The 14,849-nt window shown below is 45.0% G+C and overlaps 1 protein-coding gene across 1 annotated transcript in view; it reads left to right on the plus strand.

Moving 5' to 3' along the window:
- The window catches only part of SRD5A2 (steroid 5 alpha-reductase 2), a 169,416-nt gene extending 156,961 nt beyond the window's left edge, over window positions 1-12,455 (plus strand). Inside the window, exon 5 of the mRNA XM_073629158.1 lies at window positions 12,118-12,455. Within this exon, the coding sequence (XP_073485259.1) occupies window positions 12,118-12,184 (67 nt within the window). The 3' untranslated portion in view covers window positions 12,185-12,455. The remainder of the gene's footprint in view (window positions 1-12,117) is intronic.
- The last annotated feature ends 2,394 nt before the right edge of the window (window positions 12,456-14,849 follow it).

Consider the following 14,849-nt stretch of genomic DNA (forward strand, 5'->3'; position numbering starts at 1 on the left):
ATCGCCTAAAAGTGGATAAATTTGGAGACAGTCTGACAGATTGGGGTAGGGAATTCCAGAGGATGGGCGAGGCTCGGGAGAAGCCCTGGAGGCGGATATGGGAGGAGGTGATGAGGGAGCTAGAGAGCAGGAGGTCTTGGGAGGAACGGAGATGGCGATTAGGTTGGTATTTTGAGACTAGGTTAGTGATGTAGCTGGGGGCAGAGTTGTGGATGGCTTTGTAACTTATTGTTAGTATTTTTAATTTAATTCGTTGGGCGAGTGGTAGCCAATGGAGGGATTGGCAGAGAGGGGTAGCAGACACTGAGCGGTTTGTAAGGTAGATGAGTCTCGCAGCAGCATTCATGATGGACTGAAGGGGGGATAGTCTGTTTAAAGGTAAGCCAATGAGGAATGAGTTGCAGTAGTCAAGGCGAGAGATAACCAGGGAGTGAATCAGGAGCTTTGTGGTTTCATTGGTTAGAAAGGGACGTAGTTTAGAGATGTTGCGGAGGTTGAGGCGGCAAGCTTTGGAAAGTGATTGGATGTGGGGCTGAAAGGAGAGTTCAGAATCCAGGATAACACCTAGCACCCTGACATGTGGGGACGGGTGGATGGTTGTGCCATTGCTCTTGACAGAGAAGTCAGGGGAAGAGGCACGTGGGGGAGGAAATATTATAAGCTCAGTTTTGGACAAGTTGAGTTTGAGGAAGTGGTGTGACATCCATACAGATATGTCGGTTAGTAAGTTAGTGATGCGTGAGGAGACTGATGGAGTGAGTTGAGGGGTGGAGAGATAGATTTGTGTGTCATCAGCATAAAAATTATATTGAAAGCCATGAGAGGCTATCAGCTGACCCAGGGAAGAGGTGTAGATTGAAAATAAAAGCGGTCCAAGCACAGAACCTTGGGGACCCCGACAGAGAAGGGAAGAGGAGTGGAGGAAGTAGAATTGTAAGTGACACTGAAGGTGCGTTGGGATAGGTAGGATGAGAGCCACTGAAGAGCACAGTCACAGAGACCGAGGGAGTAAAGTTTTTTGAGGAGGAGGGGGTGGTCAGCCGTGTCAAAGGCGGCTGAAAGATCCAGAAGTAGGAGTACAGAATAGTGTCCGTTGGTTTTTGCAGTTAGTAGGTCATTTGTGAGTTTTAAAAGAGCAGTTTCTGTGGAGTGTTGAGGGCAAAATCCAGATTGAAGGGGATCAAGAAGGTTGTTTTTAATGAGGTGGTCACTCAGTTGGTTGTAAACCAGGCGTTCAAGGAGTTTAGAGGAAAAGGGGAGCAAGGAGATAGGGCGTAGGTTGTTAAGATTGGTAGGGTCCAAGGACGGCTTTTTGAGTATGGGGGTGACCAGTGCATGTTTTAGAGCATCGGGGAAGATGCCAGAGGTGAGGGAGAGATTGAAGATGTGGGTTAGAGAGTGTAGGATGGGGTCAGAGGGTGACCGTAGCATTTGAGAGGGAATAGGGTCCAGGGGACAGGTGGTTAGGTGGGCGATAGAAAGGAGTTTAGCAACTTCATCTGTAGTAGCAGATTTGAATAGGGGGAGTGTCAGTTGTACCTGTTGACATGGGGTCTTAGCTGGGGGAGATACCTGTAGAATGGAGATTTCATCACGGATTGTATCAATCTTGTTTTTGAAGTGATTAGCGATTTCCTGGGCAGTGAGTAAGTCAGTGGGTGGAGGCGGTGGAGGACAAAGTAGAGAGTTGAAGGTAGAGAAGAGTTTACGGGGATTGGATGAGAAGGTGTTAATAAGAGTTGTAAAATAGGTTTGCTTGGCAGTGTGGAGGAAAGAATAGTATTTTTGGAGGGCAGATTTGTATTGGTTGAAGTCTTTGAGAGACTTAGTCTTGTGCCACAGATGCTCAAGAGCGCGACTACGTTTTTTGAGAATTTTAGTGTTATCTGTTTGCCAGGGTTGTAGGGGTCGAGGCCTGATTCTGCGTGTAGTGAGGGGAGCGAGCTTGTCCAGGGTGGAGGACAGAGATTTATTGTAGATGGACATGGCTTGGTTGGGGCAGGACAGGGGAGAGATTTTGTCATAGAGGTGGTCAGTAGCAGAATTAGAGGTTGACCGATATGGGTTTTTCTCTGGCCGATGCCAAAGCCGATATTTAGAAATCGCGGTGGCCGATGGCCGATATATGATGCCGATTTTTTTGGGCCGATATATTAGGCCGATTTTTTTTTCCCTTCATCTCATAAAATCTAACAGTTAGACCCCTTTCACACTGGGGCGTTTTTCAGGCGCTTTTGGGCTAAAAATAATGCCTGTAAAACGGCTCCCCTGCAGTCTGTGTGAAAGCACGAGTGCTTTCACACTAAGGCGATGCGCTGGCAGGATGTTAAAAAAAAGTCCTGCAAGCGGCATCTTTAGAGCGGTGTATACCCCTCCTCCACCACTCCACGCCCATTGAAATGAATGCACACCGCTGCCGAAGCGCCTACAAAGCGTTTCGGCAGCAGCGCTTCAGGGGCGCATTTAACCCCTTCTTCGGCCGCTAGCTGGGTTATAAGTGCCCTGCTAGCAGCCGAATAGCGCCGCTAAAATTACGGTAAAGCGCCGCTAAAATTAACAGCGTTTTACCGTCAACGCCTGCCCGCTCTAGTGTGAAAGCAGCCTTAAGTAATAAGTGATATAGAAAATGTTTTATATTTAAATATTTATTAAACAAAACAAACCTCCAATCAGTTCACTTGTATGTAGAATTTAGATTAAAAAAAAAATAACTATATCTTAAATATTAAATACACAAAAACAGGTAATCAAAACTTTTGGACGAAAAAAAATGGGCTAACTTTACTGCTTTTTTTTTTTTTTTTTTTTTTTTAATTTCATTAGTGTATTTTTTTTTTTTTTTAAATTGCGTTTGAAAGACCGCTGCGCAAATACCGTGTGACATAAAATATTGCAACAACCGCTATTTTATTCCCTAGGGTCTCTGCTAAAAAAATATATATATATAATGTTTGGGGGTTCTAAGTGATTTTATAGCAGAAAATACAGGATTTTTACTTGTAAGCAACAAGTGTCAGAAAAGATTTAGTCTTTAAATGGTTAAACTGAAAACTTCTCCACAGAGTTCAGTCTATTGATAAAAGAACCTGAAAGAGATACAATTTATCTTCTTATCAGACTTGGCAGGCTGCCCAGAGGAGGAGAGAAGATAACTTCACACAGAAGTCACAGAAGTCATTTGCAAGTCCCGCTGAATCGGCTTTTTTTATCAGCACAATCAGCCGATGCCCAAATATCGGCCGATATATCGGTCGACCTCTAAGCAGAATAGAGGAGAGAGGAGTTGAAGTTGCGAAAGTTTCTACAGGTGATGGTTAGGCGATTGGAGGGAAAGGTGGTGGAAGACAGGGGGAGAGAGAAACTAATAAGGTGGTGGTCGGAGAGAGGAAAAGGATTGTTTGAGAAGTTGCATGGAGTGCATAGGTAGGAGAATACAAGGTCAAGGGTATTGCCATCAGAGTGAGTAGAAGCCTGTACCCATTGCTTCAGGTCAAATGAAGAGGTTAGACTAAGAAGTTTAGAAGTAGCAGGAGTGTTTGTATTAGCAGGGATGTTGAAATCACCGAGAAGGATTGTGGGAATATCCGAAGAGAGAAAGTAGGGTAGCCAGGCAGAAAACTCATCAAGGAAAGTCGATAATGGTCCAGGGGGCCGGTAGATCACAGCAATTCTTAGGGAAGTAGGAGAGAATAGACGTATACAGTGGGCTTCGAATGATGAGAGGGAAAAAGAGGGAGGAGGGTGAATAACCTGGAAGGTGCTCTGGGGGGATAGGAGGAATCCCACTCCACCTTCCTTGCATCCATTAGGCCTAGGGGAGTGAGTCCAGTGAAGGCCACCCTGGGAGAGGGAAGCAAGAGAAGGGGTGTCATATTCGTGGAGCCAGGTTTCGGTGAGAGCAAGTAGATTGAAGGAATTAGTGACAAAGAGGTCATGAACAGCAGTGAGTTTGTTGCTTATGTGTCCAGGCATACTAGGGCGTATACAGGCATATTTTCAGAGGAGCGTTTAGAGGCAGAAATAAAAAAACATTCAGAATTGTGGTTTTGAGAGGAGCTTTCGGGCAGAAATTGTGCTTAACCACTACAGCCCGGAAGATTTGGCTGCTCAATGACCATTCCATTTTTTGCAATACGGCACTGCGGCGCTTTAACTGACGATTGCGCAGTTGTGCGACGCTGTACCCAAACAAAATTGACGTCCTTTTTTTCCCACAAAATAGAGCTTTCTTTTGATGGCATTTGATCACCTCCGCGTTTTTTATTGTTTGCGCTATAAACAAAAGAAGATCGACAATTTTGAAAAACACAGTGGGGGTTATTTACTCAAGGCAAATCCACTTTGCACTACAAGTGCACTTGTAAGTGCAGTCGCTGTGGACCTGGGGGGAAAATCTGAAATGAGGGGAAGCTCTGCTGATTTTATCATCCAATCATGTGCAAGCAAAAATGCTGTTTTTTATTTTCCTTTCATGCCCCCCTCAGATCTACCACGACTTAACTTCCATCTGCACTTCCAAGTGCACTTGTATTGCAAAGTGGATTTGCCTTTAGTAAATCAACCCCAATAACTTTTTGCTATAATAAATATCCCACATTTTTTATCAAAAAAACAAATGTTTTCCTCAGTTTAGGCTGATATGTATTCTTCTACATATTTTGGTAAAAAAAAAAAAATCGAAATAAGCGTATATTGATTGGTTTGCCCAAAAGTTATAGCGTCTACAGAATAGGGGATAGATTTATGGCATTTTTATTATTATTTTTTTTTTTTACTAGTAATGGCGGCGATCTGCGATTTTTATTGGGACTGCGATATTGTGGCGGACAAATTGGACACTTTTAACACATTTTTGGGACCATTGACAATTATATAGCGATTAGTGCTATAAAAATGCACTAATTACTATATAAATGTCACTGGCAGGGAAGGGGTTAAGACTAGGGAGCGATCAAGAGGTTAACTGTGTTCCCTAGGTGTGTTCTAACTGTAGGCGGGATGGGACTGTCTAGGAGGAGAGAGAGATCGGTGTTCATACTTAGTATGAACACACGATCTGTCTCTACTCCCCTGAAAGAAACGGGATCTGTGTGTTTACACACACAGATCCTGGTTCTCGCTCTGGCATGAGCGATTGCAGAAGCTCGGTGGTCATCGCGCCCGCCGGGCACTCGCATCGGCCCCCCTAGTGGCCAAAAGGCGAAGCTACGTAAGGTAATGTCGTTTCGCACAGCCGTGACATTCTGCCGCATAAAACTGCGGTGGCTGGTCAGCAAGTGTTTAACGTTCATAATCGCTCATAAACGTGTATAAATGTGGCATTTAGGCGGGTTTCGTGTTTTCAAGTGTACAGTGAGAAATGAGCAGAGGGAAATGTTTTAGAAAAGAACGCTTGTAAAAGTAAATTTTTGTTGGCGGGGTTGCAGTCGCTCTGTCAGAATACAATAGCACATGGGTAGGTGCAACGTGGTGGAGTGGGAAAAAAGCAGAAATATATTGTAATAGAAGTCTGTGTCAGTAGACGGAAGTTTTAGGGAGGCCAACAGTGTCTGTCTTGAGGAGCGGAATGTGGTCTGGATGGTCCATACCCAAATGGGGAGGTTTCCAAGAAGGATGGCATGTCCCTGCATTTTCCTTACTTCTCCGGGACCTTTCCCTGATAATAAACATTGTCCCTGACAGACAAGTATCCTTTCCCTCTACACTGGCCACTTGCAAAATGCACGCTAAGCCTGGAAGCCAGGGTCTTAAATAGACTCTGCCTGACTCAAGATGGCCACCAAAATTACATGGGGTGCCAGCATCCAATCGGATACTTGCTTTCCTGTGAACGAGGAAACCATAGAGGAACTAGGTTCCTCTCGACTTCCTCCACCACTTGCATTGTCGTTGCAGATGAGCGCTACCTGCAGTGGAGAAAATAGATTGCACCTGCTATAAGCACAACGGAAGAGGATCACCACACCAACAACACTTGTGTTGGTACGACGATCTGTCAGTTGTTTTTAATTCAGTCCGCTGGGCTGAACAAAAAAAAAAAAGCTGGCAGTGTGTAACGGTCTTAAGGCTGGCCATATATGGGTCAGGTTTTTTGATCAGACAGCAGACTGATTTTAAAAAACAAAACAGATTTTCTCATCCACATAAGATGGCATTGGGCCCTGTGGCCTAATTTTCCTGTGTTTGAATAGCTTTAAACATATGGAGGAAATTAAGTGATCAGATAAAATACCAAGATATATTAATTATTCTGGTCAGCTGTACATTGCTCCATGGAAGCTACTCTTGTTTAAAGCTGAATCCCTTAAATAAGATTGTAAACTATCTCTTTTTACAACAACCCATTCAGTTTAACATGAAAGAAATGAAAGACAGAACATTTGTGTATAGATATAAAAAAACATTTTAAATACTTTTGCCTTTTTTATAAGTGATCACATACCCTTTGTTCTCAGCTGCATAAGAGCTAGGGGAGGAGAAACAGCAGAACACTAATCTTCCCATTAAAAGGCTGTGCAGGCATAGCCTAGAGAACTGACCACAATGTGTTCTCCTGCTTAGTGTGGTCAGTTTTTAATAGGAAAGCAAGGGGACTGGCAGAAACACCAGGGATTTCACACAAGAGAAGCAATACAAAGAACACAGGAAACTTTCATACATGTACATGGTACAGCAGGCACATTTCTAGATTATGAAATGTTGGGTTTACAAACGTTTTAAGTTCTAGTCTGTGGGCAGTTCCTCTGTGTCATCACATACAGAGCAATGTAAGTGGGTGGGGGGGCTACATGCGACTGTGGCAGTGCTGATCCGAGCGCATTGATTGGGGGTGCCTGCCAGAGCCAAGAATGAGCAGACATCCCAAGTCTCCCGCAAACAGCGGGAGACTCCCGCATTTGGCTGCGGGCTCACGGACACCCGCGAGTGCCGGGCGATCTCCCGGCTGAGCCTTTCACTCAGAAAGGCAGAGAAGCCAGAGCGGGGGAATGTTACTGAGCTGACACGCTGCAAAGATGCTGCTTGCAGGACTTTTTTTACCGTCCTGCAAGCGAACCGCCCAGTGTGAAAGCACTCGGACTTTTACACTGGAGTGAGAGGAGAGGCTCTTTACAGGCGCTATTTCTAATGCTATAGCACCTGTAAAGCATCTCAGTGTGAAATTTAAATGAAACACAGAATGCCTATGTATGTCAAAAACTGCAAACTTTAATTGGTACGGATCAGGCTGCATTTAATTGAGGGGGGGGGGGCGGCGCGTCACCTCCCTGAAATTAGTTTGCCACCTCCCTGAAATTAGTTTTTGCAGGTTGGGATGTCTGAATGAGGTAAGTATTATACCTCATCCCCTTTATCTACCCCTAGATTAAATCAGCATTTAACCATTTCAGTGTGAGGGGGAGGGGGGCATTGCAAGGGTAGATTTTGTCTGATTCCCGGAGATCAGCTTCAAAGCAGATCTTCAGACAAACATAAAAACACAATATAAAAAGAATTTATTAAGAAAAGTTTTGCACATTACCAGTGAAAAAAAAAAAACATTAGTTCAAAACACCGGGCATTGTATTTCTAGGATTGCACTAATAAAAATGATTAAAAGTTATTGAAATAACAAATTCCCCTGACCACAGTATGTCCACCCCTCCAGGTCTACAGTAAATTATTATCCCCTATCTATAGACTCACTGTCCAAGCTGTAATGCAAATGTGCCAACACTCAGCAAAGGAATTCTTTGATGAAGTCAAATAGATTATATCGCAGTCATCTGGCAAAGGAATCCTCCAATCAAGATGAGCTTGACAAAAGAACAAAACCAAACTGATTATGTCAAATTTACAGCAAATTGCATTAGTAGACATTTGTTCAGAAAGTATTCTGTTATCATACAATATGTTCATACTGATTAATAACAAATGCTTAGCTTAATTTGCAGAGTAGCCACACAAAGGGTAGACCAGACATAAGTCTAAACTGGATGTGGATGTTATCCAATACTTCAACTGATGTTTGTAGATCAAACAAAAATAGTGGGTTGGTGTCCAAAAATAATAGGTTAACAGGCATTCACAATTTTGTAAATCAAATTTCTGTATTAGCATTCCTTTCATGTGTTTTCACGCACATTATTAACAATCCTGCAAATAATGCACTGCTATCGGCCTCATTAAGGTTATAAAAGTCCTATAATGCTCGTTGGTGCATCCAAAACCAGAGAGGTCAACACATCTCATAGATGTGAGCCAGTACTGTTAAAAAACACTGTCTAGCATGTGTACATGTGTTGACATGCTTTAAAACACATACAGTATCTCACACAAATGTGAGTACACCCCTCACATTTTTGTAAATATTTTATTATATCTTTTCATGTGACAACACTGAAGAAATGACACTTTGCTACAATGTAAAGTAGTGAGTATACAGCTTGTATAACAGTGTAAATTTGCTGTCCCCTCAATATAACTCAACACACAGCCATTAATGTCTAAACCGCGGACAACAAAAGTGAGTACACCCCTAAGTGAAAATGTCCAAATTGGGCTCAATTAGCCATTTTCCCTCCCGGTGTTACAAGGTCTCAGGTGTGAATGGGGAGAGTGTATTTTAAGTTTGGTGTTATCGCTCTCTCTCTTATACTGGTCACTGGAAGTTCAACATGGCACCTCATGGCAAAGAACTCTCTGAGGATCTGAAAAAAAAGAATTGTTGCTCTACATAAAGATGGCCTAGGCTATAAGATTGCCAAGACCCTGAAACTGAGCTGCAGCAGGATGGCCATACAGAGGTTTAACAGGATGGGTTCCACTCAGAACAGGCCTCGCCATGGTCTACCAAAGAAGTTGAGTGTGCGTGCTCAGCATCAAATCCAGAGGTTGTCTTTGGGAAATAGACATATGAGTGCTGCCAGCATTGCTGTAGAGGTTAAAGAGGAGGGGGGTCAGCCTGTCAGTGCTTAGACCATACGCCGCACACTGCATCAAATTGGTCTGCATGGCTATCGTCCCAGAAGGAAGCCTCTTCTAAAGATGATGCACAAGAAAGCCCCGCAAACAGTTTGCTGAAGGCAAGCAGACTAAGGACATGATTACTGGAACCAAGTCCTGTGGTTCTGATGAGACCAAGATAAACTTATTTCGTTTAGATGGTGTCTAGAGAGTGTGGCGGCAACCAGGTGTGGAGTACAAAGACAAGTGTGTCTTGCCTACAGTCAAGCATGGTGGTGGGAGTGTCATGGTCTGGTGCTGCATGAGTGCTGCTGGCACGGGGGGAGCTACAGTTCATTGAGGGAATTATGAATGCCAACATGTACTGTGCCATCCTGAAGCAGAGCATGATCCCCTCCCTTAGGAGACTGGGCGCAGGGCAGTATTCCAACATAACGACCCCAGACACACCTCCAAGATGACCACTGCCTTGCTAAAGAAGCTGAGGGTAAGGGTGATGGACTGGCCAAGCATGTCTCCCGACCTAAACCCTATTGGTTATCTGTGGGGCTCAAACAGAAGATGGAGGAGCGCAAGGTCTCTAACATCCACCAGCTCCATGATGTTATCATGGATGAGTGGAAGAGGACTCCAATGGCAACCTTGTGAAGCTCTGGTGAACTCCATGCCCAAGAGGGTTAAGGCAGTGCTGGAAAATAATGGTGACCACAAAAAATATTAACACTTTGGGCCCAATTTGGACATTTTCACTTAGGGGTTAATGGCTGTGTGTGAGTTATTTTGAGGGGACAGTAAATTGACACTGTTATACAAGCTGTACACTCACTACTTTACATTGTAGCAAAGTGTCATTTCTTCAGTGTTGTCACATGAAAAGATATAATAATATATTTACAAGAATATCAGAGGTGTACTCACTTTTGTGAGATACTGTAGGTGTCAATGGGTGCCTATACTTTGCCTCTCTAAAGCCGACCATAGATTAAACAATTTTCTTGCAACCACGGGTCAGTCAGTGATCCCATGCATCCCTTCCTGTCTGCATGTCAAATATTGACATTCGACTGTCCGTGCAGCTGCTGCGTTCCAATCGACTTTGACTGGACTGCCTGCACAGGGATGCACAGAACACCATGCATACCCACACGGTACACGGCCATCACACTGGGCATAGATGCATAAGCTCCATGTGAATGAGGCCTAATTGTCATGTGGGCCAAATAGTAAGAAAGAGGAGATGTTGGGTAATTAAAAGAGAAGTATGGGAATTTTATTTATGAATCATACTTACCTAGGTAGATGCTGCATCTGTCCCCCACCGGCTCTAAGGCTGAGAACTGAGTAATCAAACAGCCAATCACTCAGTTCTCAGTGCTCCCTAAGCAGAGAGCTGGTGGCTGTCAGTCTCTGGCTCTGCTCTGCCCCCCCTGGTGCTCACTGAAACACTGGGCTGTGGGGGGCGGGAGTGGTCGGCTCAGGCTCTCAGTGGCTCACTGAGAGGCTGAGCTGGGTGCCGGTCCAGGCATGTGAGCAGATCCCAACCATATCAACTATATGGTTGGGATCTTTCCCCAACCTGGATTGATTCTGTGACATCAGCCGAGAGCAGGCTTAAGCCCGCTGTCAGCTGAAAATGAGCCACAGGATAGCAAAACAATCTGCACTGATGTGATCAACAGGTGAAGTACAACCAAACAGGCTTTGGCTGTACTTCTCCTTTAATAAATCTATCACACGACCTGTCTCTCTGCTCCTGTTTGGCATGACTTGCTACAATTGATAAATGTCCCCATTTATGTTGTGAACTCTCCCTCCAGGGCCCAGACAGGCTCTTCCTCAGCCCAGGCTTTAAATCCAGGCTTTCTCTCCATGAAGCCGGAACGTCCTTTGTGCACCCTCTAGTCCAGAGGGCCGCCACAATCCCCCTCTCATAGTCCAGGGATTCCAGACACCTGCTGCCCTAGTCCAGGGCCTCCAGACACCCCCTCTCCTAATCTTGGACCTCCAGGCACCCCCTTACCTAGTCCAGTATCTCCCTTGTCCCCACCTATCCAGGGACCTTTGCCACACCAACCACCATTTCCTAGTCAATGGCCTCCTCTGCACCCACCCTCCTAGTCTAGGGTCTCCTCTGCATTCCTCTGCTAGTCCAAGGCCTCCTTTACAGCCCACCCCAAAATAAGGGCTTCCTCTGCACCCTGCTCTCCAAATCCAAGTCCTTTATCAAACCCCACTTTTCAAGTCCTGGGCCTCCTCTACATCCCCCAGTCCAGGGCCTCCGTTGTACTCCCCTCTTAGTCCAGGGCTTCCTCTGTATTCCCCAGTCCAGGGCCTCCTCTGCACCCCTCCAGTCAAGGGCCTCCACTGTACCCCCCCACTATAGCACCACCTCTGTGCCCCCCCTCAGGTCAGGGCCTCCTCTGCACCCCCCAACCCAACAGGACATCCTCTGCATCCCCCCAGGTCAGGGCCTCCTCTGCACCCCCCATCAGCCCAGGGCCTCCACTGCACCCTCCAGTCCAGGGCCTCCTCTAACCCCTCAGCCCAATGCCTCCTCTGCACCCCCCGTCCAGGGCCTCCTCTGCGCACCCCAGTCCAGGGCCTTCTTTGAAGCCTCCCCTTCTCTGGGATGCCTCACATAGAAAAGACATAGGCTGTTTGGGCACTGGGTAGGACTAGAAGAGAGACCTGCTTGTCCATTACATTTGATCGGGCGGCAGTGACACCCTTAGAGCAGCGATTCCCAGTGTGGGTGGGGGCACCACCCCTGGCGGCACCCCCCTATATGCGTCACCCGGGGCAGGCACCCCCCTGCCCCCCTAGTTTTGGCCCTGCTTAGATTAATGCCAGGTGGGAGTGTGCCAGATGGGGAGGGGCATGCCAAATATAGGATCCGCCCCTGATGCCAAATGCTCTAGGTAACGCCCCTGCCTGGTTAAGGAGATTTTGACAAGCATCTATACAACTTTGTGGATATCTCACTACATCAAGGACAGGTTAGCAAAGGCTTTAAGTGAGGGAGCAGGGGTAGAGCAGGCCAAGGTACAATATAAGTGTAACTGCACCAAAAATATATGGCTTTGGCAAGAGTTGCACTTTCCAGTCATACAAGTTTGTGATAACACTTGTCTTTATACATTTGCTATTTATTTTAAAATTATGTCTTTTTTACAGATTTTACCTCCTGGAGTTCAAACACTACCCCAGAGAAAGGAAAGCTGTAATACCTTTTATTTTCTAACCCTGTAAATGGAGCTAATGGAATACCTGAGACTGGACATTTTAAATCCAACTGGTCAACATTTTTTAATTCACATTTGAAATCGACCCTTCTATATTTTATATATCATTATAATGGTTTTAGCGGTATCTTGTCTGTTGCGTTTTGGGTATCTGTTTTAGACCATATGCTCTCAATCATTGGTGCAAGTACCCCAAGGGGTATATTTGTTCTTTGCAGTAAATTTATACAGCATTTTAAAATTGTAATAAATAAATTAAATATAAAACGATGAGTAATTTTTATTCATTTAAAGCAAAAAGATTTTTTGGGAAACTGCTAAATACAAAAACGATGGCTGTACCTACTTTAATGATGTTGAGAAGCACTGTTCTAGAATAACATGTTATCTTAGGGTAACCAACAGCATGGAAATTCATCCATAAATAAGCATTTATTTTTCAAAAATTAGTATTCCTTAACAAAAAAAGACAAGCACCACAGACACAAAGCCCGAAATACTAAAGAGTTTGTAATAATTAATTTCTTTATCTTGCCTCAATCCAGGCACTTTATTGTAATTAATGTATGTTTGCGGTAAATTATGTTAGACTATAAGTTTTATTTGAATGACTCATTGAAATTTAATTTGAACGTCTTTCTTTACCAAGTACCTTCATGTAAGAAATTACTAAGATAATGCTGTCAGTGATTTTCCCCTATGAAAAATACAGAACATGCTGAAAATCAATAGGGATGACGAGTGAGTCTGTCCAGGTTTAATTCCTAGAAGGTTCAATCAATCCTGTTTAAAACTTAGCAACCCTGAACTTAGTAGCAAATCCCATTGAAGTGTATGAGAGGGTGAGGGGCATACAGCATATGTAGTTTTAGCAGTGCTTTTTTCTTTACGCTCAGTTCACACTGGCCCGCAGCCTGGATTCGGGTGCAAGAATCGCACTTGTTCCCGCACCCACAGCCAAATTGTGCTGCTCTTCCAAAACGGATGGGGCTGCCATTCATTTTGAATGGCACCCCTACACATCTCAGCGCATTTGTGGGTGCGGGAGCACTGAACCCCCTCCTTCATGCTCTTCTGTCCCACCTCTGAACCCCTTCTGCTCATTTTCCCCACCGCTGTACCCTCCTGCTCATCTGCTCCACCGCTGTACCCTCTTCTCATCTATGCTATGCTTCATATGCAGAGTGGTGAAAGGAAGCAGAGATGAGACACATCTACCTGTCCTGGTACACTCATCCTGCTGATCCACCTCTCGCATCCAGCCCACGTGCTTGTAAGTGATGTCACATACATGCATATGGAATGGATGTGCAAAGATGAGCTCTGGTCAGGGGTATTTTCTGAAAGCAGTGGGCCTGTGTGCAGGATCACAAGTTGGGCCGCCACAGCTGAGAAAAAGTGCGGCCGCAGCAAAAGTTGGGTGTGATTCTCATTGCGCTGAATACTGGCTGTGGCTTAAAGGGACACAGAGTTCAGAGGATCAGTAGTAAGTGATGCAAGGGTTCAGGAATAATTTCCCAGAAGCTCAACAGTAATTCCACAAACTGTCACCTGATTGTGTTTTTCTCAATCACAGTGAAATCCCTTCTTTCTGAGATAGGTAGTGGCAACCAAGCGAGTTATCTTCCTCCCAGATGGTGTATGCTATGCACCTGTCAAACAGGGGTGCAAAAATTGATCCTTGGGTGTTAATTGAGCCCATGAAACCTATACCAAAAAATTGCTTCAAAATAAAATCAACACTCAATAAGCTAGGCAGCCTAGACAGTCTTTCAGATTCCAGATCCCAAAAACATTTAGGATGGGTTCACACCTATGCGAATTGGATATGGGTTTCCCCGCATCCAATTCGCATGACAGGAGTTTGTCACCGGCTTTCTATGGAGCCGGTTCACATATCTTCGTTGCGGCTGCAGAGCAGCTTGCACAGGATTGCTGTGCGTCTTTGGCTCAGTTTCAGGGCTGAATTCAGGCAAAAATTCGATCCTGATTTGTCCCTGAAATGTAGAACAGGGACTCACTGGACCCCCTGCTGCGAGATGCATCCGTCGGAGGTGTGAACCCAGCCTGAATCAGCAACATCGGCATCAGGGGCTTGATAGCTGCTGCTAATCCAGGACTGATTCATTTTGAGAAATGTCAGCCGGTCAGTGGATTCTGTGGACAGACACACTCAATTTCTGTCACAAAACCTCCGGCAGCACTGAATACCTGTTCAGAAAGCATGCTGGATGCAGGGCAGGCCAGCAGCTGTATTGCATACTGCGCAAGTTCTGGCCAGTGGTCTATTCTCATGACCCAGTAACCAGTGGATCGTCTACTGGAAAGTTCTCCATGTCTGTTTTCGTTCCTAGATAATCTTCAACCATATGATGCAGACACTGCTGATGGGATATGGAAGCTGACAACCCTAGGCGCCGAGGACAAAAAATGGTTTAAATGCATCACTTAGGGGACCTCCTTCTCCACCACTCCTCCTTTGACCAATAGAAGCCTCAAAACTACCTTTTCCATGAGACTGTAACCTACCAGAGTCTGGAAAGGTGTTACATAAACTCCTCTTTAAGGTGTCCTCAAGATATTTCATCCTGTGTTCCCTCTGCAAGGGCAGGATGATTTCCGAGACATTCTCCTCGTAACGGTGGCCAAGGAGAGTTGCCAAAC

This window comes from Aquarana catesbeiana, linkage group LG04 (genome assembly GCF_042186555.1).
Source record: "Aquarana catesbeiana isolate 2022-GZ linkage group LG04, ASM4218655v1, whole genome shotgun sequence".
Lineage (NCBI taxonomy): Eukaryota > Metazoa > Chordata > Amphibia > Anura > Ranidae > Aquarana > Aquarana catesbeiana.